This window comes from Daucus carota, chromosome 9 (genome assembly GCF_001625215.2).
Source record: "Daucus carota subsp. sativus chromosome 9, DH1 v3.0, whole genome shotgun sequence".
Taxonomy (NCBI): domain Eukaryota; kingdom Viridiplantae; phylum Streptophyta; class Magnoliopsida; order Apiales; family Apiaceae; genus Daucus; species Daucus carota.
The window spans coordinates 31,709,888-31,732,734 of record NC_030389.2 but is presented as its reverse complement, the minus strand read 5'-3'; the positions used below and the strand labels follow the sequence as shown (position 1 = coordinate 31,732,734).

At 35.8% G+C, this 22,847-nt stretch overlaps 2 protein-coding genes across 2 annotated transcripts; one reads left to right on the top strand and one right to left on the bottom strand.

The window, feature by feature from the left end:
• Positions 1 to 7,316: 7,316 nt before the first annotated feature.
• LOC135149613 (uncharacterized) lies at positions 7,317 to 14,802 on the bottom strand. The gene is made up of 16 exons (XM_064085367.1): positions 14,751 to 14,802; positions 14,557 to 14,670; positions 14,396 to 14,464; positions 14,234 to 14,308; positions 13,991 to 14,149; positions 13,818 to 13,904; positions 13,593 to 13,682; positions 13,404 to 13,508; positions 13,252 to 13,278; positions 13,001 to 13,162; positions 12,702 to 12,821; positions 11,643 to 12,617; positions 11,063 to 11,512; positions 10,701 to 10,953; positions 9,582 to 10,612; positions 7,317 to 8,965 (listed from the first exon to the last, which is right to left on the bottom strand). Exons 1-16 carry the CDS (start codon positions 14,800 to 14,802, stop codon positions 7,317 to 7,319), a joined length of 5,418 nt encoding a protein of 1,805 aa, XP_063941437.1.
• Positions 14,803 to 15,260: 458 nt separating this feature from the next.
• LOC108202568 (heat shock protein 90-5, chloroplastic) lies at positions 15,261 to 21,724 on the top strand. The gene is made up of 19 exons (XM_017371027.2): positions 15,261 to 15,720; positions 16,467 to 16,540; positions 16,780 to 16,905; positions 16,993 to 17,086; positions 17,167 to 17,256; positions 17,350 to 17,493; positions 17,688 to 17,804; positions 18,384 to 18,431; positions 18,516 to 18,596; positions 18,712 to 18,816; positions 18,902 to 19,042; positions 19,273 to 19,365; positions 19,493 to 19,570; positions 19,653 to 19,907; positions 19,999 to 20,101; positions 20,209 to 20,383; positions 20,483 to 20,588; positions 21,184 to 21,273; positions 21,364 to 21,724. Exons 1-19 carry the CDS (start codon positions 15,454 to 15,456, stop codon positions 21,568 to 21,570), a joined length of 2,394 nt encoding a protein of 797 aa, XP_017226516.1. The 5' UTR covers positions 15,261 to 15,453; the 3' UTR covers positions 21,571 to 21,724.
• The last annotated feature ends 1,123 nt before the right edge of the window (positions 21,725 to 22,847 follow it).

The following is a 22,847-nucleotide window of genomic DNA, read 5'->3' as shown; positions in this document are numbered from 1 at the left end:
AAAGAATAAGTTCTTACACCCTTTAATGTTAATAAGTATCGATGAATTTTTATTTATATCTAATCAGCTAAAGATGTTATAATTAGGAAACTTTTAACTTATATGCCAAACTAATTTTTAACTTATTATAACGTCTAAATACAACATATATCTAATCAGCTGAAGATGTTATAATTAGGAAACTTTTAACTTATATGCCTAATAAATTTTTAACTTATATGCCTGATAAATTTCAAAATGGACAAAACAAAATATGGTTCACTAACTTTGTCAAGATTAAATTTTACCAAACGCGAAGAGATTTATTTTGGTAAATGATAATGTAAATAATCATCTTTCCTATTTCTTTGGATGGAATCTTCTTTAGATTAGGCAATATATTGAAATTTATTTGCATGTGAATTTTTTTTTAAAATTTCCTCCGCAAAGAAATATAAACTTCTTTTAAGAGAAAGAATAAGTTCTTACACCCTTTAATGTTAATATTTGATATTATCTCATAAGAATAAGTATCGATGAATTTTTATTTTTTTTTAAATGAGGCCATAGGCAATTTTTCATTTTCTATAGCCAAATATTCAATTTTATGTGATATAGCATATCAGTAACAAATGCACATTGAAATTGGAATGTTGAACAAAGGAAATACTTATAAAATATCATAAACCATGATAAACCAAGTTTGATGGAACACATGACACGAAAATCAAATCCTACCAAGCACAATACGCATTGGTTAAATTTATTCTAGATGAAAACATTGCAAAAGCTTAGATAACTAATGAAAACAGCAGCATATACTCCAGCTTGGTCACAAAGATATCATCAATTTGCAGACTTCACTGGACCTGCCGTGCGTTCACGAAATCATGGTGGAGAATCCTCCTGCATAAATGTATATATGTCTCAGTAAATACAACTTTATGTACAAATCCAAATTTATGAACAAAATCAGGAGTCAAAACTGGAGTGTACCATTTTGATTTTCTTTGCAACAGACTCGGAAGAGCCTGGGGTTTGAAAGAGCTCAATGCCAACAATTGGCTGTGAAGGCAATAATTTAGAGAACTGTTAGTGTAGTCCAAAGAAGTATGCACAAAATCTATCTTCTAGAATACTATAACAAAAAATTTGTTGAACTTACGGAATCAACGTCCACGGAAAATGAGTTGGTGGCCTGAGCAGGAGTGGACTGTATAATAGCAGTCTCAAACATTGAAGAGTCACATAAATCAACAACATTGTAGAGATTGCTGTCTCCATTGACATTAGCATCGGATAACTGTAACAGAGCAGTCACTTCTTTCCCAACAATGGACTTGAACACAGCAGACTCAGCAGTGACAGAAGAATCCTGGAATTTGAATTTTGGAATCTGAAATTAGAAGGAGAAATCTGATTTATGTTGCTGTATATTTGATACGGAAAACTTGTTACCTTTTTCATCAGATTTAGAATGTTAGCAACAGTAGTAGCTCCCATACGCTTCACAACTCGATCAAGAAGTATGACGTTGGTCACTAATGTGGTGTCATCTGCAAGTACTACGATGCGAAACCTAAAACGGGAACAACCTGCATTGTTAAGTTGTGTACTAAATTTGTTATGATGCATTATAAGCCTGTACTGGATGTACCTTTTCTCACAGTATCCAAAATTTCGTTTACACTCTGCACATTTGAATTTTTTATCAACCTTTTCAACCTCAGAATGGCATGACACACAGCTATTGAACCACCAACTGTCCTCCTCCTCGATTTTGTTTATGACAAATTTGACGACTACAGTCCTCTGAAAGGATTTGTAATAGTTAGAAAAATTTGAAAGATAATCAAACACCAAAGTCAGTCATTACTAATAACATCCAGGGCTAGGAAACAATAACGATTAGAATGATTGAATGGATCTTCCATATACCTTAAGCACAAAGGACAAAGAATTCTCAATGAGTTCCTTGAATGATGTCCTCTCGATTACAGCTCTAGGAGCAGGTTCAGAACTGGACTCATCAGTGTCCGGAGGTGACTTGTAGCCTTCCTCGATCAACCTTGAAAAAATGAATAAACCAAAGTTATCACTATACGGGGATGCAACAACTGTAAGTCTAACATGACGCGCTATTACATCTTACAGTGAGATTATAAGTTAAGTTGGATGTACATTACCTCTCACGGAATTCCGTGACAGGGTCAATATCCAGATTAAAGTAAATCTTGGTAGAAGGCAACGCACCAATCTGATTCTCCTCTGATATAGCACAGGGAAAAAGATATGTTGAAAAAAACTTCTATGAAACACAGAAATATATAAATTTAATAACATACGCCTGAAAGTTGAGAGTTTGGCGCTGGTAAGGATCCCAATAACAGGTTTCTGCAATTCGGCGGTGTATGTCTGATTAACAGAGCTAGCAAAGTCACCCCATAGTGTAACACTGAATTTCAATCTGACAACACAAATTAATATCTCACCATCATCGTTTTAAAGTGATCAATCGTCGTACAGGTGAATAAATAAAATTTCATATTATCAAATTATAAAACGCGACATGATTATCTAAATGCAAACCTGCCATCAGAAAACATAAAACGTGTCTGATCTCTCTCTCCATATCTAGTTTGCTTTCTTGTAACATGCTTGAAATGTTCAACGACGCCAATCACGTCTAACATAACAATGCAAATTCGACGGTAATTTAATTTAAAAATCATGCATACCATTACTTTAGTTTATAGGAGACACTGGTGTACATCTGTTATACTATGTATTTTACGTACCGTAAGCAAATTCTGGATTCTGATTCTCTGTCAGACGATTACATTCTTCAAGCAAATCTCCCATGTCCATAAACTCAAACTTATGATTTGGAATAAGTGCATCATCTTCAACACACTCAATAATAGTACTGCTGAGCAGTCTAATGCAGAGTTTTGTTGAAACAGGTCTCAGTTTCCCGATAGTATCTCTAACCTGGAAGTTCTCGACAGTGTAAATCTTCCCTTCGGCAACTTCCTTACCAATAGCGCGCCAATTATCAGGATAAGCGTAAGCATGTACGTGGGTATTCTGCGTGTATAAACAAATATCACAATAAACAAAAATGGAAGCACCAGGAAACTTTAAAGTACAACATAACTTAATAACATGTACTCACATCATCGTCGAGGAGGATCAAGTTGTACCCTTTAATGGTTGACGTTTCAGGAGAGAACGTTGGCCAGAAACGGGTAAGTCGTGCCTTGATTCTCCAATTAGTTCTCGACTTTTCTAGGCTCTGAATATGATCGAACATTCTCCCTTGCATATTGACTGACAACTTCTGTACTATTTTCCAACTGCTGAAGTTGTTATGCCGTATCAAAGTAAAGATCAGCTTAAATAGAGAACTGCTACGTGATGTAAATAAGAACATATATCTTTGCGTAACTGCAACTGCGTCAATTTAGGAGGGACAGATGTGATACCTGATATGGTCTGTTAAAATGTGTTATCAATTACACATTAGCTATAATTAAGGAATTGATTTGATAAATCAATTGCTATTAGTGATATCTAGAATATCTTATAGGTGCAGTACAGCCCATAAATTCTTCCGATTTTAGCTACGTTAGGAAATGCAGTTGAAATAAATCAAATATGTTATTTTCCCTCTTAAATGAAATCATTCAAAATATTGCCATTCGTTGATATACAATAACAGTATATATTAAATATTATTAAATATTCCTTACCATGATTTTTTCCAATCTATGAATTCTTGACCTATTGCTCACTTTGTTTTTTTTTTTTTTTTGATGGATATTGCTCACTTTGTTAATTTGTATTCAGATTTTAGACACGGAAAGGATTGCATATAGTATAAGGATTGATTAAAAGTCTTTATTCTTTCCATGTGGATACGTGGAATATTCCTAACAATTAGTGGGATTGCGTAGCTTATAACTTATAACTTATTAATTAATTTGTAAGCAGGTGGAACCAATAAGAGATGTTTTATTTTTGGTGTGTTTTATAGTGAATAATTTGTTTTTTTTGGTTTACCATAAAGTCAAATGTATCTTAAAATGATGCTGACCTTGTGAAAAAGATTTCCTTGTGTATTTAAACTCAATTACACATGAATATAAAGCAATGACAATCAAAGTAACTTTTTATTTTTTAAGAATCTTAAAATCGAATGAACATCGTTACCAAGAGCAATACCAAAATTTTTAAAACTGAAACATATAAATCTTTTTTAAATTGTTAATATGCCTAACAATATACTCACATATTCTATTGAAAGCAGAAAGAACGAATAATTATTTATGGGGAAACTGATGTATTTCATTTTTTCCTTGTTGTGAAAAGAAAGCAGTGGATAAATATACATATGTTACCATTAAATCATTTTTCCTTTTAATGTATTATTTTAAAACTATTCACAAAATACGTTGGTTTTAATTTGTTGCGGATAAATAATTGGCCTGGTAAAATCTTTTTTAAACTGTTGATATGCCTAACAATGTACTCACATATTAAATTAAAAGCAGAAAGAGTGAAAAGTTATTTATGTGGTCATAATATTGCAAGGAGATATGTGTTATAAGGCAGTGGATAAATATACATGTGTTACCATTAAATAATTTTCCCTTTTAATGTATTATTTAAAAACTATTCACAAAATATGAGTTGCAAAGGATTCATTAATATAGTAATTTTAAAATGCAAGTAATTTAAAAAAAAGAGCGGAAATTATGATCCATGTAAAAATATAGATTATTATTTCAAGCACCAAAAGATTTATAATATTGCAAGGAGATATGTTTTATAAGGCATTGGATAAATATACATATGTTACCATTAAATCAATTTTCCTTTTAATGTATTATTTTAAAACTATTCACAAAATACTTTGGTTTTAAATTGTTGTGGATAAATGATTGGCCACATAAATCTTTTTTAAATTGTTAATATGCCTAACAATATGCTCACATATTAAATTAAAAGCATATGTGGTCATAATATTGCAAGGAGATATGTTTTATAAGGCACTGGATAAATATACATATGTTACCATTAAATCATTTTTCCTTTTAATGTATTATTTTAAAACTATTCATAAAATACGTAAGTTTTAAATTGTTGTGGATAAATGATTGGCCGAATAAAAAAATCTTAAATTGGTAATATGCCTAACAATATAATCACATATTAAATTAAAAGCAGAAAGAACGAATAATTTTTATGTGGAAATTAATAATATTTTTTTTTTTGTTGTGAAAAGAAAACTTATTAATCTCTTACCATGTGATTAAAAATAATGCTGGGCGAAGTATAAGGTAAAATTCCACTTCAATTGGAATCCTTTGCAATAAGCTCGTATTCATTAATATAATAATTTTAAAATGCAAGTAACTTAAAAGAAAGTGAGGAAATTATGATCCATGAAAAAATGTAGATTATTATTTCATACACCAAAAGATTTATAATATTGCAAGGAGAATAGTTTTATAAGGCATTTGATAAATATACATATGTTACCATTAAATCATTTTTCCTTTTATTGTATTATTTCAAAACTATTCACAAATTACGTTGGTTTTAAATTGTTGTGGATAAATGATTTGCCGCATAAGTCTTATCTAAATAAATTTAACACAAACGCCATGTAAATTTAAAAAAAAATTCTAGAACGATTATATAAATTATTTAATAAGAAAAAATTATTTTAGTTTACACCTCCATGTTAGTTATCCAATCAAAAAACAATTCAGATATGCTACATGAAACATGTTCAAAAAGGTAATGCACTTTACAAATTTGATGTGAGTTATTGGTGTGCTCTAATATTACTCACATGTCTTAATTATTATGATTAATATATCCATAAATAACGTACATAACCACATTACAAATACTAATACCATTGTCCATGTAATTAAGTAGATTTATCACGTACATGTTAACTTCCACAACGAAGTGACTGGCCCATTATTGGTAGGTTGTGGCAGATCGTGTGCATCCCACCACGTAAATAAGTCTCTATATATTCAGACAAAGACACGGAAAATATTATAGGCATTCACTTTTCAAACACATAAACATTGGAATAAGCGGCTACAATGGATCCCAGAGGAATAAAGAGGAAGCATTCTGAAATTGAGCAGGAAGCTCTAGGTGTAGAGCTAAGAAAACTAAACAATGATTCTGCCGAACTAAATAGCGACATGAAATCGGCAAAGGAAGACTTTGCAATGATGTGCAAAAGCATGACGGATAGACAGGCAGAGATCCTGACACGCGGTTTGTTCGTGGAAGAACAGCATAGGTATATTATCTTGCCTAATACTTATAATAACTACTTTTATACTTATAATTCATACAGGTCAAAAATGTTTTTTGTTTTTTGTATACAGGAGAGTAATTGATTTGCTCAATGAAAGGCAAGACATTGTCGACGTTACCTATACTGGGGATGGCGAAACAGCACGGCCGTCAGGCAACGCAGACATAAGAAAGCTAGCCAGGGAATCCGATGAATCCTTACGGGATCATAGAATATATAGGGAGATTGAATTACAGGATCTTGAGAAAGTATTCAAGCAGTACAAAGGGATGTTAAAACAAAACATGACTGAGATGAGAGAAAGGGCAGAAGATATTGAAAAACAAAGGCGACAACTTTCTCCAAAACTAACACAACTTGCACGGTCTGCGGCAAAGCAATCTACCCCAGAGTGATCAGATGAAGCCAGATTGCTGCTGAAGCTGATTAGTCATGCGTGGCTTCTCTATTGTGTCCTAGTCTTATATTTTATCTGTCATTTATATAGTGTGCTATTATTTTATCTATTTCGAAGATCAACACTTGCTCTGTTTTCTCTACACAATACATTATCAGTAATATGCAGTATGAATTAAAAGTTGTGATGTTTAATTTTTTGAAGTTGTGTTTTGTAGAATATAATAAGTCAGAAAAGCTTTTCCTTCTTGATACTAAAACACAAATAACATTCAACATTTCTTAAATCTACAAACTATTACACAAAATCTAAAATGCTTAAAAAGACTGTTTATACAATATTAATTTATTAAGTTTTATTGTATCTAGGGTTATATCTCCTATGATATTTCTTTTACCTCGAAAAACCTTAACAATAAAAATATCGAATTAAGATAGAGCACTGTACTATGTGTATTAGTAAGCAACTTAACCGCAAAAACTGGTTTTATTTATAACAAATTGGACTGGTTGATAGCTTGCGTTGCAAATAGTACTTACTTATATGAAACAACTGTATAAAACAATCAAATCTAAACATAAACAGATAAGCTTAGTACTCCGAACTGACAGACGGTATGTTGTAGAAAACTTCAGGGAAAACAACATTAGAGGTGACATCCGATGTCTTGCCCTCGTCGTTTATGACCAATATATGAAGACCTGCTGCGGAAGTGACCCGGGAAATTGCAACGTAAAGCTGGCCATGGCAGAAGACAGGTCTAGGCAAGAATAAACCAACTACATCCATTGATTGACCCTGACTCTTATTTATGGTCATCGCAAAACAAATCTGAATGGGAAACTGAGTTCGCTTAAAATCAAAAGGCCAAGGTGTCTCTGTGGGAATCATTTCTATGCGGGGTATCAGATGCTTTTTACCAGCATGGGAACCGGACATTATTTCACACTCAATAGTGTTCTTCTTGCATCCAGTGACTATCATCCGAGTTCCGTTGCAAAGACCGTTTATCTGGTTTAAGTTCCTCATCAACATAACCGGAGTACCAATTTTTACCTTCAATTCATGCTTAGGAATGCAAGGCAGGTTCAGTGAATTAAGATATTCAATGGGGAATGACTCGTCAAAATCATTCTCTTCAACACCCTGATCTTCTAATGAGTCCTGACTAAGGTACGTATATGTCTCTCCAGGAAGCTTTTCAAGAATGGCGTAATTTATGTCATCAACCACCACATTTGTTGGCGTAAGAATGGCGCGTCTGCTAAAATACTCAGAAGAGGAACAGTTGTTTGCGAAATCTGGATAGACAACATCGATAAGCTTTTGTATTGGTTTGTCGTCAGAGTGAAGAACATGTTGAGCAGGTAATCTAAATAATACCTCTGAAACATTTTCCTTGAAGCTAATTGGATCGACCTTCCCATCTCCAACTTTTAACTGCCAGTCACTAAACTCCCTAATCACCCGGTTTTGCTCATCGGTGTTGCCAGCATGCAAACGCATGTTACGAAATAGAAGGAAGACCTTGCAATGTTCCCATAATCGAGAATTATTCAGAGAAGCACCAACAATATCTGGTCTACCTGCCTTGGGGATAACCGGTAAGATCTGACGAAAATCGCCTCCAAAAACAACAGTTATGCCTCCAAAAGGTTTTTTAGCTCTTTCCGGATTAACAGCAGCCATTATATCCCGTATGCTGCGGTCCACACACTCAAACGCATACCGATGCTGCATAGGAGCCTCGTCCCAAATGATTAAATCAGTACTTTGAAGAAGTTCTGCAATTTCGGTTCCATGTTTTATTCCAGCTGAAGAGTACTGATCAAGCTTGAGAGGTATATGGAAGCGAGAATGAGCGGTCCTACCACCTGGGAGAAGAGTTGCAGCAATTCCCGAAGATGCCACAGGGAGAACAATCTGACGTTTGGAACGAAGGGCGGAAATTATGGTCTGCCATAGGAAAGTCTTACCACACCCGCCAGATCCGTGTACAAAAAAAAGACCACCTTCCTTCATATCAACAGACTTTAGTACTGCATCGTGAACAATTTTCTGCTCTGTATTTAGTTTTTCACAATTAATGTCGTGCTTTTCCTTCATTTCCCTAACATTATAAGAAGTTTCTTCTGCGATGAGACGGTTGGTATCAGATGAAATATATACTTCTGCAGGGAATGGCATATCAGGGAAGTCCCTCAGACTTTTTCCAATATCACTAAAGAGCTTCTCAATTTCTGTACAAAGAGGAATATTGGTTTTTTAACATTTTCACAGTATAAGGAGTAACCACAAAACAGTACATCCAATGAAACACAGTTAAATAACCACATATATATGTACTTAACCATAAAGTTACACAGTTACATAACCAAACCTATACATTTTAAGTCTATTTACTTAAACTTGTGTGCAGGACGTCTTATAATATATGTAAATGTAAATTATTCTAAAGTTCTCAAAGTGATGTTGTATATTATTCACTCTGCTATTATTACATTCGTAAAATGTGAACAAACTGACTTTAAGTAATCACAAATTTGCACATAAAAAGGTATGATAATATGAAGATCTAACTGAACACTCGAAAAGTGTTCAACTCATTGCTTTTGCTGCCAAAGCATTATATTTGCTCGAATATAGTAGGATATAATTGTAGATATGAACCAACGGATAAATTACATACAATGTCAAAGACAATAAGAGCATGGTAAAAGGCATAATAAAAACAGACACAATTTAACAGAAAATGAAAAAGATAGGATAAAGCTCATAGATCTTCATAAAGTATATGATTTCCATGAAAGTAAGAGCGTTTCATTTCATGTACACAGGTATGAAATTGAATATCACCTGCAAGAGCATAATTCTGGATGTCGGCCTCTGTAAGTTCTAGTTCAAAATTACCAGTGGCATTTCGGCGCTTCACTAAAATGTCTTCTGACATGCACTTCCAGTGACTCTTCCATAGCAAATGTGGATCGGCAACTGAACTGTAAGATAGGATGTTCACAAACATCTCTCTGATCTGATGAGGAAACGATGAGTGTGCATTCTCAGACAAAGCATCATGCCATTGTTTATCATTCTGAAGCAATCCCAAAGCACCACATGCCTCTTTATATGTCTCATACAACACTCCATCGATAGTGCGAAGATCCTCAAATTTAGTGCAGCCTTTTTTTCTTAACAACAACATTCTAAGATAGAGGAGGTCACCAGCAGTTGGATGAACTTCCGATAGCCGGCCAACAACTTCGCCTCTCTGCCTATATTTCCACTTGCACTCTCTGGGGAGCCATGTAAAATAGGAAGGAAACTCAGCATATGTGTAATTCCTAGCCTCTGGAAGCTTTTGATTTGCTACAAACCAAGCCTCTAGTTTGCTCAATTTTGCATCTGCACGATTGCATACGGTTTGCAGGGAATCTCCCGTCTTGAAACTCACGTATTTGCTCTCTGGTAGATGTATTGGTAGACGATCAACAGATGGCCATCTAGAATGAATATCAAAACCAAATATCCTCCATGCAGCTTCAGATGCACATACGTACCGACCATCCAAGTAATGTTTAACTTCATCAAATACCTTGGATTTTGAGGCTGGTGATGCTGTTTTTGTTGAATTATCATTCTTCCGTTTTATCAGCATTGTGGCAGTGTCATGCCCTTTGAGGCAATACTTAAATAAGTACTTCAAAGATCGTGAATTATTACATATTTCTAAGTTGATGTGACACTGAAAACGAAGCAACAATTCTCTGTTATACGGAACAACAAATTTATTATCAAGGACATGACCTTTTCTCAAAACAGTCCTTCCAGTGTTGCGACGCCTGTATATGGGAAATCCTGATTCATCAAAACATGTAACTCCACTATACCTGGAACATAAGACAACAAACAATTCACGTATCAAATTAGATTAGTGCAATCTCACTTTATCTACACATAAAGGTATAAAAAATATACCTCTTGGGAAAATGTCGTGCACATCTGCCATTGACCATGCAAGCAGAATAAGTTGCATCTTTCCCACATGGACCATGGATCATATAATTCTTAACCGCATTATATCCAATACTATCCTCATGCTCATCTGGTATTTCTGCACTTACCAGCTTATCAATTTGCTCCGCGGTCTTAGGCTTATCTCTGTCGTCCAGCCAAATTAACATATGAGCATGTGGCAGTCCACGTTTTTGAAATTCAATGACATGCATCACTGAAAAAATGCAGAAAATTAAGATCAGTAAGTTGTTTCATGAGCACAATATAAATATGTGATATTCATGTATAGGGAAAAAATGTATAAATCACTTAACACCCAATACACCGCCCAAAGAAGTTTTTTTTCTTAATGAGCTCTATTAGCTGGTCAAGCTTCAGTTTAAAGACACGTGCAACGACATCTGGAGCATCAGCCACATTCACACCCGGGAGATTTTTCATCATCTCTTGTATCTCTGGCCATTTTGTATTTGTAGTCATTGTCAAAAATAATGATGGATGACCAATACTGCGACACAGGGCCAGCGAATCCTTGAAGTACTGTGACATGTATCGTTTGGAGCCTGTGAAGGAAGCAGGAAGTATCACACATTTACCAACGTGTGATGGATCATTATCTCCGCGACGTACGGCATCGCGTACAGATGTATAAAGATCAGAACGGATGGTAGTCTGATTTCTCGAAATCCAATCAAGCCTGTACTGTTCCATTGCGGTAAAAGCGTCAATAACATATTGCTGCCATAACCTCCCTCCGAGGTGCGGAGTTAATCCTGAAATGGACAATGAACATGTCAAATTGGTTTATTATTTTAAAATAATCACTCTGAGACGTGTGTAGCTCAATCACATAAAATATGAACATTCTATATGTTTACATGTTTCTCTGATATGTATAATAACCTTCATTAAGACGTATCATGAGTTTGGATGAATAATACTCTTTCATGGATACATGATCCCTGATTTTTCTCTCCCCTTCATGATCAACAGCATCCTCTATTTGTAAACTTCTTTTCTTAGTCTTTCTCAAAGGAATTCGAGTGTGGTATCCATCCTCCCCAAGTGGAAACAACAGTGGGAACTGTAACTGCATAAAGAAAGGATCCGTCTCAAAAACTCTTTTGAGATGACCTTGTTTAGTTTGACAAACGGTGTCTCTGCACCCGGCTGTGTCTGCACTTGCATTTACTATCAGTCCAGCAACCTCGTTAGACGGTCCAATGATATTTGGTCTGCCATTCTGGGCCTGGGAGGAGATAAGGATCAACTTGAACTCCGTTTGATCACCACTCTTGTGTCTCTGACGTGCAGATCGGAAGTAACGTACCAACTTGTTGTTTTCATCAAGCATCCTGGTTAAACCTTCAACTATCTCCATGTCCACATCATCTGTATTTGAACCGACTGCTCCAATTCGATTACTGTTTTCATTATCGGTGTCATATATATAAAGCTGACAAAATTTTGGTTTAGAACCTTCTTCGGGGATAAGGCTACCAATAAAATGCATATTTTGACCCCTAATTTTGAAGCAAAATGGTGCACCTCCCCTGTTTATCTTATGATCCACCTTGCCGCCACTCGAACACATTGCAAACATGCAGTTATATACCCTTATATTCTGACGGAAATGAGGCGATTTCGGACCACCATTTAGCAGAGATGCCAAAGGTTCTGGAGGGTGATCTTCTAAAGGTAGTATAACCTGGCCACTCTTGCAGCATAGTGAGAAGGAAGGAGCAGCATTCCGATTAGATTTGTTGTTGCGTTCCATATCCCACATTACAGCACGACATGTGGCACATGTAGCATTAGGAGGTCCAAGGGTGCAGTACCCACTCCACATGTCAGGATCATTGGTAATGTCATCTTGGTCTGTATTGAAACAAACAGATATACAATCAAGGTTAAACAGTGATGGATGCATTTAAATGCTTATACATGTTTGAACAACAGTACCGTGCTGAAACACTTCCTCAACAAAATCAGATTGCTCCAGTGCATTGTCAAATTCACGCCGTAGATCTTTCACACCAGAAGTAGATGCACCGGAAATAGGACAAAAATTTCTACGGCAGTCTGCAATAATAGTATGTATTGTTTCAAACAGCATTTACGTGATTATAAAATAAAAAGCAGACAATTGTAAAAGGTGTTTCCAACTGATTAATAAGCATATTAATCACGGTTTTAGATACGTGATGGACCATGTTCTGACGTAGATGAATACCACGAATTTTTTGCAACTAAAAACATACCATCTCTGCCAAACTCTTTGAGGAAAGATGAAGGTATGGAGGTTTTTTGAGTGTGTCCATTCCTATTCGGTCCTGTGTGTGAACTATGTTGCTCAGGTGTAGAGTTTTTACCATTCGACGAAAATTGTTGGAATGTGAGCGCACTTTTAGGAGTTTCCGACCCTGTATATTTGTTTGTCAAAAAATGATGATTATTTTGAAAAACACCAGAATATGTAATGGATTCAAGTGGGCAACAGCATCAAACAAACCTAGCATATCAGGAGATGATTGATGATCTGCAAAAAAAAACATTCGTAAAAAGCGGTTAGACAAATAAAATTCCCAAATCAGTAAGAGTGCAACATGTAAATGTGGACAATTACTAAGAATTTTTAAATATTAGGTTCTATAATTTAGTTACAATGTTTCTGTGAAGCAGACTGCACACTGGCATCCTGAGCATCTTGTGCAAGCTTCTGCCTTGCAAGTGTTTTGGCTCCGAGTCCCCTGACTCTTTTTTTTGTTTCTGCAAAGATGGATATGAACAAAATTTTTATGAAAATCCAGATATGTGTTCATAACCACATGTTCTGGCACAATGGACACATACCCTGATGAATACCTCCGGAAGAACCACTCTTGTCTTGCAGACTGTTAAATAGTTTGTTTACACCAGGTCCGCGACCTCGTTTCTTGGTTTCTACATGGCATAACAAAAACAAAATGATTGATTTAGACTACATACGCTCGAAGGTTGATTAAGAAATAAATGCACGGTAGACAGCTTACAAAATTAGGGATAAACTACAAATGCACGATTTTTAACGCACAAAACCTGGAGTTTTGGTTGACGTTGAAAGAGCATCACTTTTGCGATCAAGTATTGTTTGGACGCTTGGCCCTCTAGATTTACGAATGGAACCTACCAACACAAATATACCCTAATCACAACAGATTGACAAAGATAGCGTTATACATACTATGGGTGTTACTGGCCTCTGCCTTTACCTGAATTTCCTTGTTGAGGTGTAGAAAATGGAATGTTCTCTTTGTCATTCTGATTTTGGAAAGCAATTGAGTTGACAGTACCATAGGAGGCGAATTCGACAGCACTCTTTTTTGGTACGGCATTATGATCAAGTGGTCCAGTGAAAGTTTTGTTTGGATCTACAGAAATATATGACTGTAACAATATCTGAAAAAAAAAAGAAACACACAACTACATTTGACTTGACCGAAAATGAGACATACCGTGTTGATGACTTGGTTCAGTGAATAAACTGTTTGGGTCTACGCTGCATAGTGGTGTCCTTGTATTTCGCAAGACTAACATCAAAACACACGATTGTTAGTCATAAAATCAAAAACAACTCAAACAAAAATGGAAATCACTTGAGCGAGATTGAGGCATACCATTCTGATCACTTGGTATGTCGATGAAACTGCTTTTATCAACGGTAAACAGTGGAGTCCTTGTCGTTTCTTGCAGATATAACATCAAACAAATGAATGCACACCAAAATACAACAACAATATAAGCATCTAAATTACACTTGAGCGTGAATGAATCGTACCATGTCCTGCTTTCGGATTCAGACCTGAATTAGTATCGCCTCGCTGCTGTATTTTTGACAACCTCTCACGCAAAAAATCATCAAGTGCTGAACCACTCCCTCGCCGTTTTCTACCTGCAACTTCATAAGCATGAATAAGATTTTGCTATACCAGATAATACGCATATGATTTCTACGAAACGAATGATCCGAACCTGCAGCATGTGAAGGTTGAGGGATACTACTCCCGGATCCACTACTGTCCATCACCGAGCATGAAACCGAGAGAAGACTCCCAAGGCAACCTAGAACAAACTGGAATCAGTTTGTAACTTTTCTCCGTTTCAAAGTTTTGAAATTAAGGGTGGAGGATAAGGCAAGAGAATATGTCAAATAAATGTCTGAGTAATCATCTCTAACAATAATTAGAAAGCTAAATTTTTGAAAACTGGGTAAACGGGTTAACGGGTTAACGGGCATGGGGCTGGCCAAAAAAATGGGTATTTTGAGGACTTTTTTTGAGTGTTCACTAGCATGTATTAAGTATATATGGATATAAAGTATCTTCACGTATTAAAATCCCCAAATTTCCAAAGCTAAATAACAAAACAAGATGAAGATATGGTTAGCTGCTGAAATGGCAAAATCTACACCTTACAATTCCAATCACAAAAATCCAAACAAAAAATAAAATGATAAAATAATGAAAAATTATTTTTAGCCCTATTGCATTGCTACTTCTAGAACCCTCTTTTTCTTCTAGTTTTCTCCTTAAACCCCTCTCAATACATTTTTTTATCCCCAAGGGTTTTTACATTATCTTTCTCACTCGAGCCTCTCTTTACCTACCTAAACTATACACACAACATTATCTGTATCTATATTTCCCTTCTGGGTATTCTTGAAGGACTCAAATTGATGGCTCCTGTGCTTAGTAGAAGCCTTGTTTCATCTCCTATTGCTTCACTGCCTTCATTTTCAGTGAAGAGTGGGGCTAATAAAGTGGTGAGTTTGAGGAGTGCTTTCTTGCCTCAAAGGGGGTTCAAGAATGGGTTTTCTTGTGGGGGGCTGAAGTGGAAATTGGAGAGGAGGGAGAGTGGAGTTGTGGTGAGGTGTGAGGCTGCTGTGGCTGAGAAAGAAGCTTCTGAGACTTCTGAGGGGGAGACCCATGAGTATCAAGCTGAGGTTAGTGGTTTTTTTTGGTGTTTTGCTGTAAAGATTTGATTTTTGTTGTGAATTGTTAATTGGGTTTGGAAATATTGAATCTTGGGTGTTTTAGTTGAGGATTGTGGCCAGAAAATGATGAAATTTGTTATCTTTTTGTGGGAAGATTTAATTTTTATTGTGAATTGTTTATGGGGTTTGGAAAAGATTGAATCTTGGGTGTTTATAGGTTGGGATGGTTACCAAGATATTGATGACATAGATCCATTTTGTAGTTTTGGAGGAAAGATTCTGTTTCTATGGTTTTTTTTGGAAAAAGATTGATACTTGAGTGTTTATAACTCAGGATTGTGACTAAGAAATGATGAAATTGATTACATATAATGTTTCTATCAGAAAGATTGGTACTGAATTTTTATATGGTTGTTGAAGATTGAAACTTGGGTCTTTGTAGTGGGGATTGCGACCAAGAAAATGTTGAATCTTCTGTTGGTGGATTGTAGTTTTGTTAAGTTGTTCAGCGATTGGATTTAGCCAACTTTTAGTCTTCACTTTTATCTTTTTCAATCTTATTATTATAGGTTATCTGTGTGGTTTGGTTTACAAAATTGTGTTAATCTTTATCAATTCAATCCTAAGGTGTTAATTGTGGGTCTGAAAGCTACTTATTAACAATTTGATCATTTATTCTTAGCATATCTTCTTATAACTTATAGGGTATTTCTTTGTGTGTAAAATCTAATAGAAAACTGATACTCTATATGCAGGTGACTCGTCTGCTGGATTTGATAGTTCACAGTCTATACAGCAACAAAGAGATTTTTCTGAGGGAGCTTGTTAGGTGAGGATGTACATATTTTTCTGTAGTATATAGCTTTAGGTGATGATATTGATATCAGTTTCTAGTTTTTTGGTATGTAATTCTGGTGTTTTTGCTATCTATATATGTTTTTGATCTCCCTACCTGGGCAAAGGCAATTTCTTGAAGTTTTATTGTTGCCTTGAGTTGTTATCTAGACAGTGCTTTTATGTTTCTAGTCTATTCAATCGTACTTTTTGTAATTCTTTTCTTTCTTCCAGTAATGCAAGTGATGCTCTAGATAAGTTGAGGTTCTTAAGTGTGACTGAGCCTTCTTTACTTGGGGATGCTGGTGAACTAGAAATCCGTATTCGACCTGACCCGGACAATGGGACCATCACTATCACGTAAGCTAATTCATTGCTCTAGGCTTTGGCCGCATATTTATTTGTTCAGTATGAGTTGTTAGGTTATACGGCTTTTTATTGCTGCAGAGACACTGGTATTGGAATGACCAAAGAGGAGCTTATAGATTGTTTGGGAACTATTGCTCAGAGTGGTACTTCAAAATTCTTAGCTGCTCTCAAGGTAATTGTAAGTCAAATAACTATCAGTTGTTGCAAACTCCGGCTCAGTCTTTACAGTCTATTTATTTGTTCTTCTTATAGGAAAACAAGGACAAGGATGTTGGAGCCGATAATGCTTTGATTGGTCAATTTGGTGTTGGTTTTTACTCAGCATTTTTGGTCGCTGAGAAGGTGAAAACAGAGCCCTGTTTATATATGAAGTTAAAATTTTAATATGTCTTTCAGTTGTTTACTAATTGATGTTTTAAATTTCTGTGTAATTAGGTAGTTGTCTCCACTAAGAGCCCGAAGTCCGATAAGCAGTACATTTGGGAAGCAGCAGCAGAAAGTAGTAAATACGTGATTAAGGAAGAAACAGATCCTGAAAAAATGCTGCGTCGGGGAACCCAAATCACGCTTTATTTGAGGGTATTGTACTCACATTTGTCCCTTGATTATATTTACGGGTTAAAAACACGATGAATTACGCCATTTTGTTAAACTATTGTAATGTTTGAGTACTGTGCTACCTGTGAGTTGTACGTTCCTTAAAAGGCACCACAGCTTTTAGCTATTATGCAATTTTTTTCAGTATGCAACTAACTAAACTGTCATCTTCGCAGTCAGATGACAAGTATGAATACACGGAACCAACCAAGATACAGAATCTGGTGAAAAACTACTCGCAATTTGTTTCCTTCCCCATCTACACATGGCAAGAAAAGTCAAGGACTATAGAGGTGAGTTTACTTATATGGTGGCATATTTTCATTCAATTACGCAGTTTTATGGGTGTATATCAGGTGTTCAGCATATCATTGCCTGATTGCTTGTCAGCAGTTTAATTTGACAAGTGCCTACTGGCACCGTCATTTTTTTTCGTGGGCAAGAGGAGAGATATTGATAGATTTGGCTGCTAGTCTCCAGTATAAAGTACTTTTCTGTCTATACTTAGCTATATTGACAGGCGTGATGATAGACAAACCGAAACAGAACTAGTCAAATAGGAAACAAGTTAGATGTTTATTCATTAGTGGTTATATCATTTTGTAACCGGAAAATGGGGTCCGAAACGCCGAATAGAAAAAATTTAGTTGTCATATAATTTTTATTGTGATCAGTCTGTTTTCTAAATTTTTAAGTTTCAAATCATTGTCTTATCTAACTAGTCAACTTGCCAGTAAGGTTGTAGCCTGTAGGTATTTTTGAATGTTGACGATTTTAGTGTTGCCAATTCAAGTGTTTTACCAAGCAATAGACGGTATCCTGTGCAATAAAGAAGAGGGCTGAGCCTTAACTATTATATTGTGAATTGACAGGTAGAAGAGGAGGAGGAACCAAAAGAGGGCGAAGAAGCAAAACCAGAGGTAATAATATGTGTCTAAATTTGGGTGAGTTCATTATCATTGTTTTATTCTTATATTTTACTCAAGTGGAACTCTGCTTTACAGGAAGAGAAAAAGAAGATTAAAAAGACCAAAACCGAGAAATACTGGGACTGGGAATTGGCCAATGAAACAAAACCTATATGGGTAAGTTGAAGTAATATCCACTAGGATATTTCAGGTAGTCTAAACTTTATTACATGAAATATAATATTTTTTGTTTATTAATTTTTGTACATATATTTGCTTCCAATTGTGGCAGATGAGGAGCCCAAAGGAAGTTGAGAAGGAGCAATACCAAGAATTTTACAAAAAGACCTTCAGTGAGTTTTTAGATCCACTCGCATACACTCATTTTACAACAGAGGTACAGTATTTTCTTCTTTTAATTGGAACTCCTGTCTTGTATCCTCCAAATTATTTTTCTAATTTTCCTTTTGTAACCTTTGCAGGGTGAAGTGGAGTTTAGAAGTGTGCTTTATATCCCTGGAATGGCACCCATGAACAATGAAGATATTACAAATCCTAAAACAAAAAATATACGTCTCTACGTGAAGCGTGTATTTATCTCGGATGATTTTGATGGCGAGTTGGTGAGTATTATTATAATAAGCTGCAAACCAAAGCATTGATATATTGCTTTAGTAGATGTGACTGTTAACTTATCACTGTATTACTGTATCTCTATGGGGGTGTGCTTAGTTTTTGGTCATTTTACCATTGTCATTCTTGTATGTTGTCTTAAAATGTCATTCCACTTTTTGTTATCTTTATGTTGAATTCTCAGAATTTAAATGGCTACCTTTGTGATGCTTATTTACAGTTCCCAAGATACTTGAGCTTTGTTAAGGGTGTGGTGGATTCAAATGACCTCCCTCTTAATGTTTCACGAGAAATCCTCCAAGAAAGTCGAATTGTAAGGCTAAATTGTTCTTATTCCGGTCATTCTTTTTCCTTTTCTCCCTCGACTACTTTGCCATAATTGAGTATGTACTATGATTAAATGAATAATATTTTGTATCTTCTTGGCTCATATAATTTAGGTAAGAATTATGAGAAAGAGGCTAGTTAGGAAAGCGTTTGACATGATGCAAGATCTTGCCGACAAAGAGGATAAAGAGGTCAGTGGAAAAACTTTAATTACTTTGTTTTGTACGTCACTTCTCTTTTTTCGGAATATGATAAGTTACCAATTTATTACAGGATTACAAAAAATTCTGGGAGAATTTTGGTAAATTTGTGAAGCTAGGATGCATCGAGGACTCTGGCAACCACAAACGAATAACACCCCTACTTCGGTTTATTTCATCTAAAAGTGAAGAGGATTTGATAAGCTTGGATGATTATGTTGAGAACATGGGTGAGAACCAAAAGGCAATATATTATTTGGCAACAGACAGCCTGAAAAGTGCCAAGAATGCCCCTTTCTTAGAGAAGCTGGTCCAGAAGGACATTGAGGTATGTATGAGACTGAGAATGTACATGTCCAGGTTTAGAATTCACAATCGATACCTGATGGACTCTTTATTCTTGCAATGATCTATCACAGGTACTTTATCTAGTTGAACCTATTGATGAAGTTGCTATCCAAAATCTACAAACATACAAGGAAAAGAAATTTGTTGATATCAGCAAGGAAGACTTGGAGCTTGGTTAGTTTGTTGTTTATTAAATAATTAATGGAAGAAAGATGTTTTGTTTTACTCCAGTAAGTGCCCACACTGCATTTTTTTCTCATGACAATTTGACCTTATGCCAGGTGATGAGGATGAAGTCAAAGAAAGGGAAACTAAGCAGGAGTATAATGTTCTTTGTGACTGGATAAAGCAACAACTTGGTGACAAAGTAGCTAAAGTCCAAGTCTCAAATCGCCTAAGCTCCTCACCATGTGTTTTGGTTTCTGGAAAGTTTGGCTGGTCTGCAAATATGGAAAGGTTTGTTGTTGTTTTTATATGCATCCATAGTGAGTGCATTTATAGCCTTTGATAAAATCTTCCTCAGAATAACCTACTTAATCTTATTGATTGTTTCAGGCTGATGAAGGCGCAGACTCTTGGGGACACTTCCAGCTTGGAGTTCATGAGGGGAAGAAGGATATTGGAAGTTAATCCTGATCATCCCATCATCAAGGACCTAAATGTAAGTACTAGCTACTACATACAATGTTGTCGTTGAAATGATGTTACTCTTGTCTGCAAAAATATATTTAGGATGTTAGATTAAAAGCATTTACTGTAAGATTAATTACTCAGCCTGAAAAAGAATTCCACTGATTTTGTCAACTATAGGACTTGATAGAGAATATATGATACTCCCTCCGTTCCTTTATGTTAGTCGCTTCGACTTTTTGCACGTATTTTGAGGTGCAAAAAAAACGTATGTCTACACATTATTTTTCAAATTTTCTTTTTTTTGAATAAATATATAGATGCTAAACTTTTATTCAGAAAAAAAATTGAAAAATAATATGTAGAAGTATGTTTTTTGTACACCTCAAATTACGTGCACAAAGTCAAAGCGACTAACATATAGGAACGGAGGGAGTAAAACATATTCATTTTTTGTTTTTGGGCAAGACAAATACATAAAATTATATACACATGCACACACGCTTTGGCGGAGACGTGAACTATCGACCTCCTCTTACCAAGAGGAGAAGGATTTGTTGTTTTATGTTGCAACGTTTAAATCTACGGTGTTTTTAGTGACTGGGTTCGCACTTTGACATTTGCAGGCTGCATGTAAGAATTCACCTGATAGCACTGAAGCCATCAGAGCCGTTGACCTTCTATATGATACAGCACTGATCTCCAGCGGATTCTCTGTAAGAACTCTAAACAGCTTTCCCATTTTGTATAATTTAAAACAGATTTGCTAGTTTTCCTGTCTTTATCTTTCTCTGTTACCCATGCAGCCCGACAGTCCGGCTGAATTGGGAAACAAGATTTACGAGATGATGGCCATAGCCCTTGGAGGAAGGTGGGGCAGATTGGAAGATGAAGCAGAAGCAGTCTCTGAAGATACTTCTACAGGATCAGATGGCAGCTCTGTTGATACCGCTGAAACTGAAGTTGTGGAACCATCAGAAGTTAGAGCTGAGGCTGATCCATGGAGTTCTTAGATTTAAGCTGAGGCTGACCCTAAAAAGAAATAACATATATTTGGGGTGCAGCAGCAGGATTCTAAGGAAGTAACATTTTTGCTGATTTATTCCCTGTAGTTTCTAAACTTTGTATTATTGCGGAATTTATTTATATACCTATGGTCTACAACGAGCTTCAGTTACACAAAATTTTTAAATCTGGGGATGGAGGTTTATTACAGTAGTTAACAGAGGCAACACTCTGTGATTTTATGACAGTAGTTAACAGAGGCCACTCTCTGCGTTTTTGTGTCAAGTAAAGTGGCTGATGTTGAAGTATTCTTCTAAAAGTTGATGATTAATCTCCGATTTTTTGATTAGTTATCTATTAATTTTCGATCAATTCAATTAATATCCAGTTTAATTCTTAATTTGTGTGGGTGATTAATCATAAATAATCGATTTTTTAACTAGTCACCCAAATAACTTTGATGAATCCAATTAATCTCTATTTGACCCTTAATATGTGTATTCATTGATCTGATTCATCCTTTTCACAACATTGTGTTAAAATAGTAAGTTTAAACAAATTCCACCTAACAAGTGTCATGTGGCAAAAAAGAGAGAAACGAAATCAACAACCAAGTGTTCTTGTGTCATACCAGGGGTAAAACAGGCAGAGCAAGCAAAAGTTTATATAAGAAAGAAGTATAAAAGCAGTGGAGTCAACAAGGATTAGAGGTCAAGGCGAGTAAAGAAAGAATAAAAGATATGTGGCTAAGATGGAGACAGCTGGCAGAAGGAAGAAGAGAACGTTAAAAGGGGAAAATAGAGCAAGAAGGGTTTTTATGCAAAGTCTGGAGTAAATTAGGGTTTGAGGAGAGGCGCTGGAACTCTCGAAGATTCCATGCAAATTGTAGTCGTTATCTTAATTCCTGTTAACAGCTGGTGCTGAGACTTTCTATTAGCAGTATTGTAATCGTATTTTGCTACTGAGTGTCTTGAGCTTTCAAATTAGGGTTGTTTAATTAAGAATATCGATCCAGTTCATCACAAGTGGTATCAGAGCGCATCGATCCATGGCCCCATCCACACCTACAGTTGGGCAACGATTGGAGGAATTAGAAGAAGCAGTGGGTGGACTGGAGTCTAAACTATCGGCGTTGGTTTCTCTTGCTGTCGAGAAAGCCGTGGGCGTCATGAAACAGTCCTTAGTCGAGGTTTTACTTGAAGGACAAACGGAACAAGCACGAAAAGCTAGTGGCGAGTTGGAGGCGGTCGTCACCCGTCTAGAGGGTCGCATCACTAGATCTCGG

Bases quoted from the DNA above. Each gene is read 5' to 3' on its own strand.
- LOC135149613 (XM_064085367.1), bottom strand. From the start codon at position 14,802: ATGGACAGTAGTGGATCCGGGAGTAGTATCCCTCAACCTTCACATGCT. The intron at 12,822-13,000 runs GTATGTTTTTAG...CTATTATTGCAG, and splicing joins CAAAGAGTTTGGCAGAGATG to ACTGCCGTAGAAATTTTTGT. The intron at 10,613-10,700 runs GTATATTTTTTA...CTTATGTTCCAG, and splicing joins GCACGACATTTTCCCAAGAG to GTATAGTGGAGTTACATGTT.
- LOC108202568 (XM_017371027.2), top strand. From the start codon at position 15,454: ATGGCTCCTGTGCTTAGTAGAAGCCTTGTTTCATCTCCTATTGCTTCA. The intron at 16,541-16,779 runs GTGAGGATGTAC...TCTTTCTTCCAG, and splicing joins TTTCTGAGGGAGCTTGTTAG to TAATGCAAGTGATGCTCTAG. The intron at 17,494-17,687 runs GTATTGTACTCA...TCATCTTCGCAG, and splicing joins AAATCACGCTTTATTTGAGG to TCAGATGACAAGTATGAATA.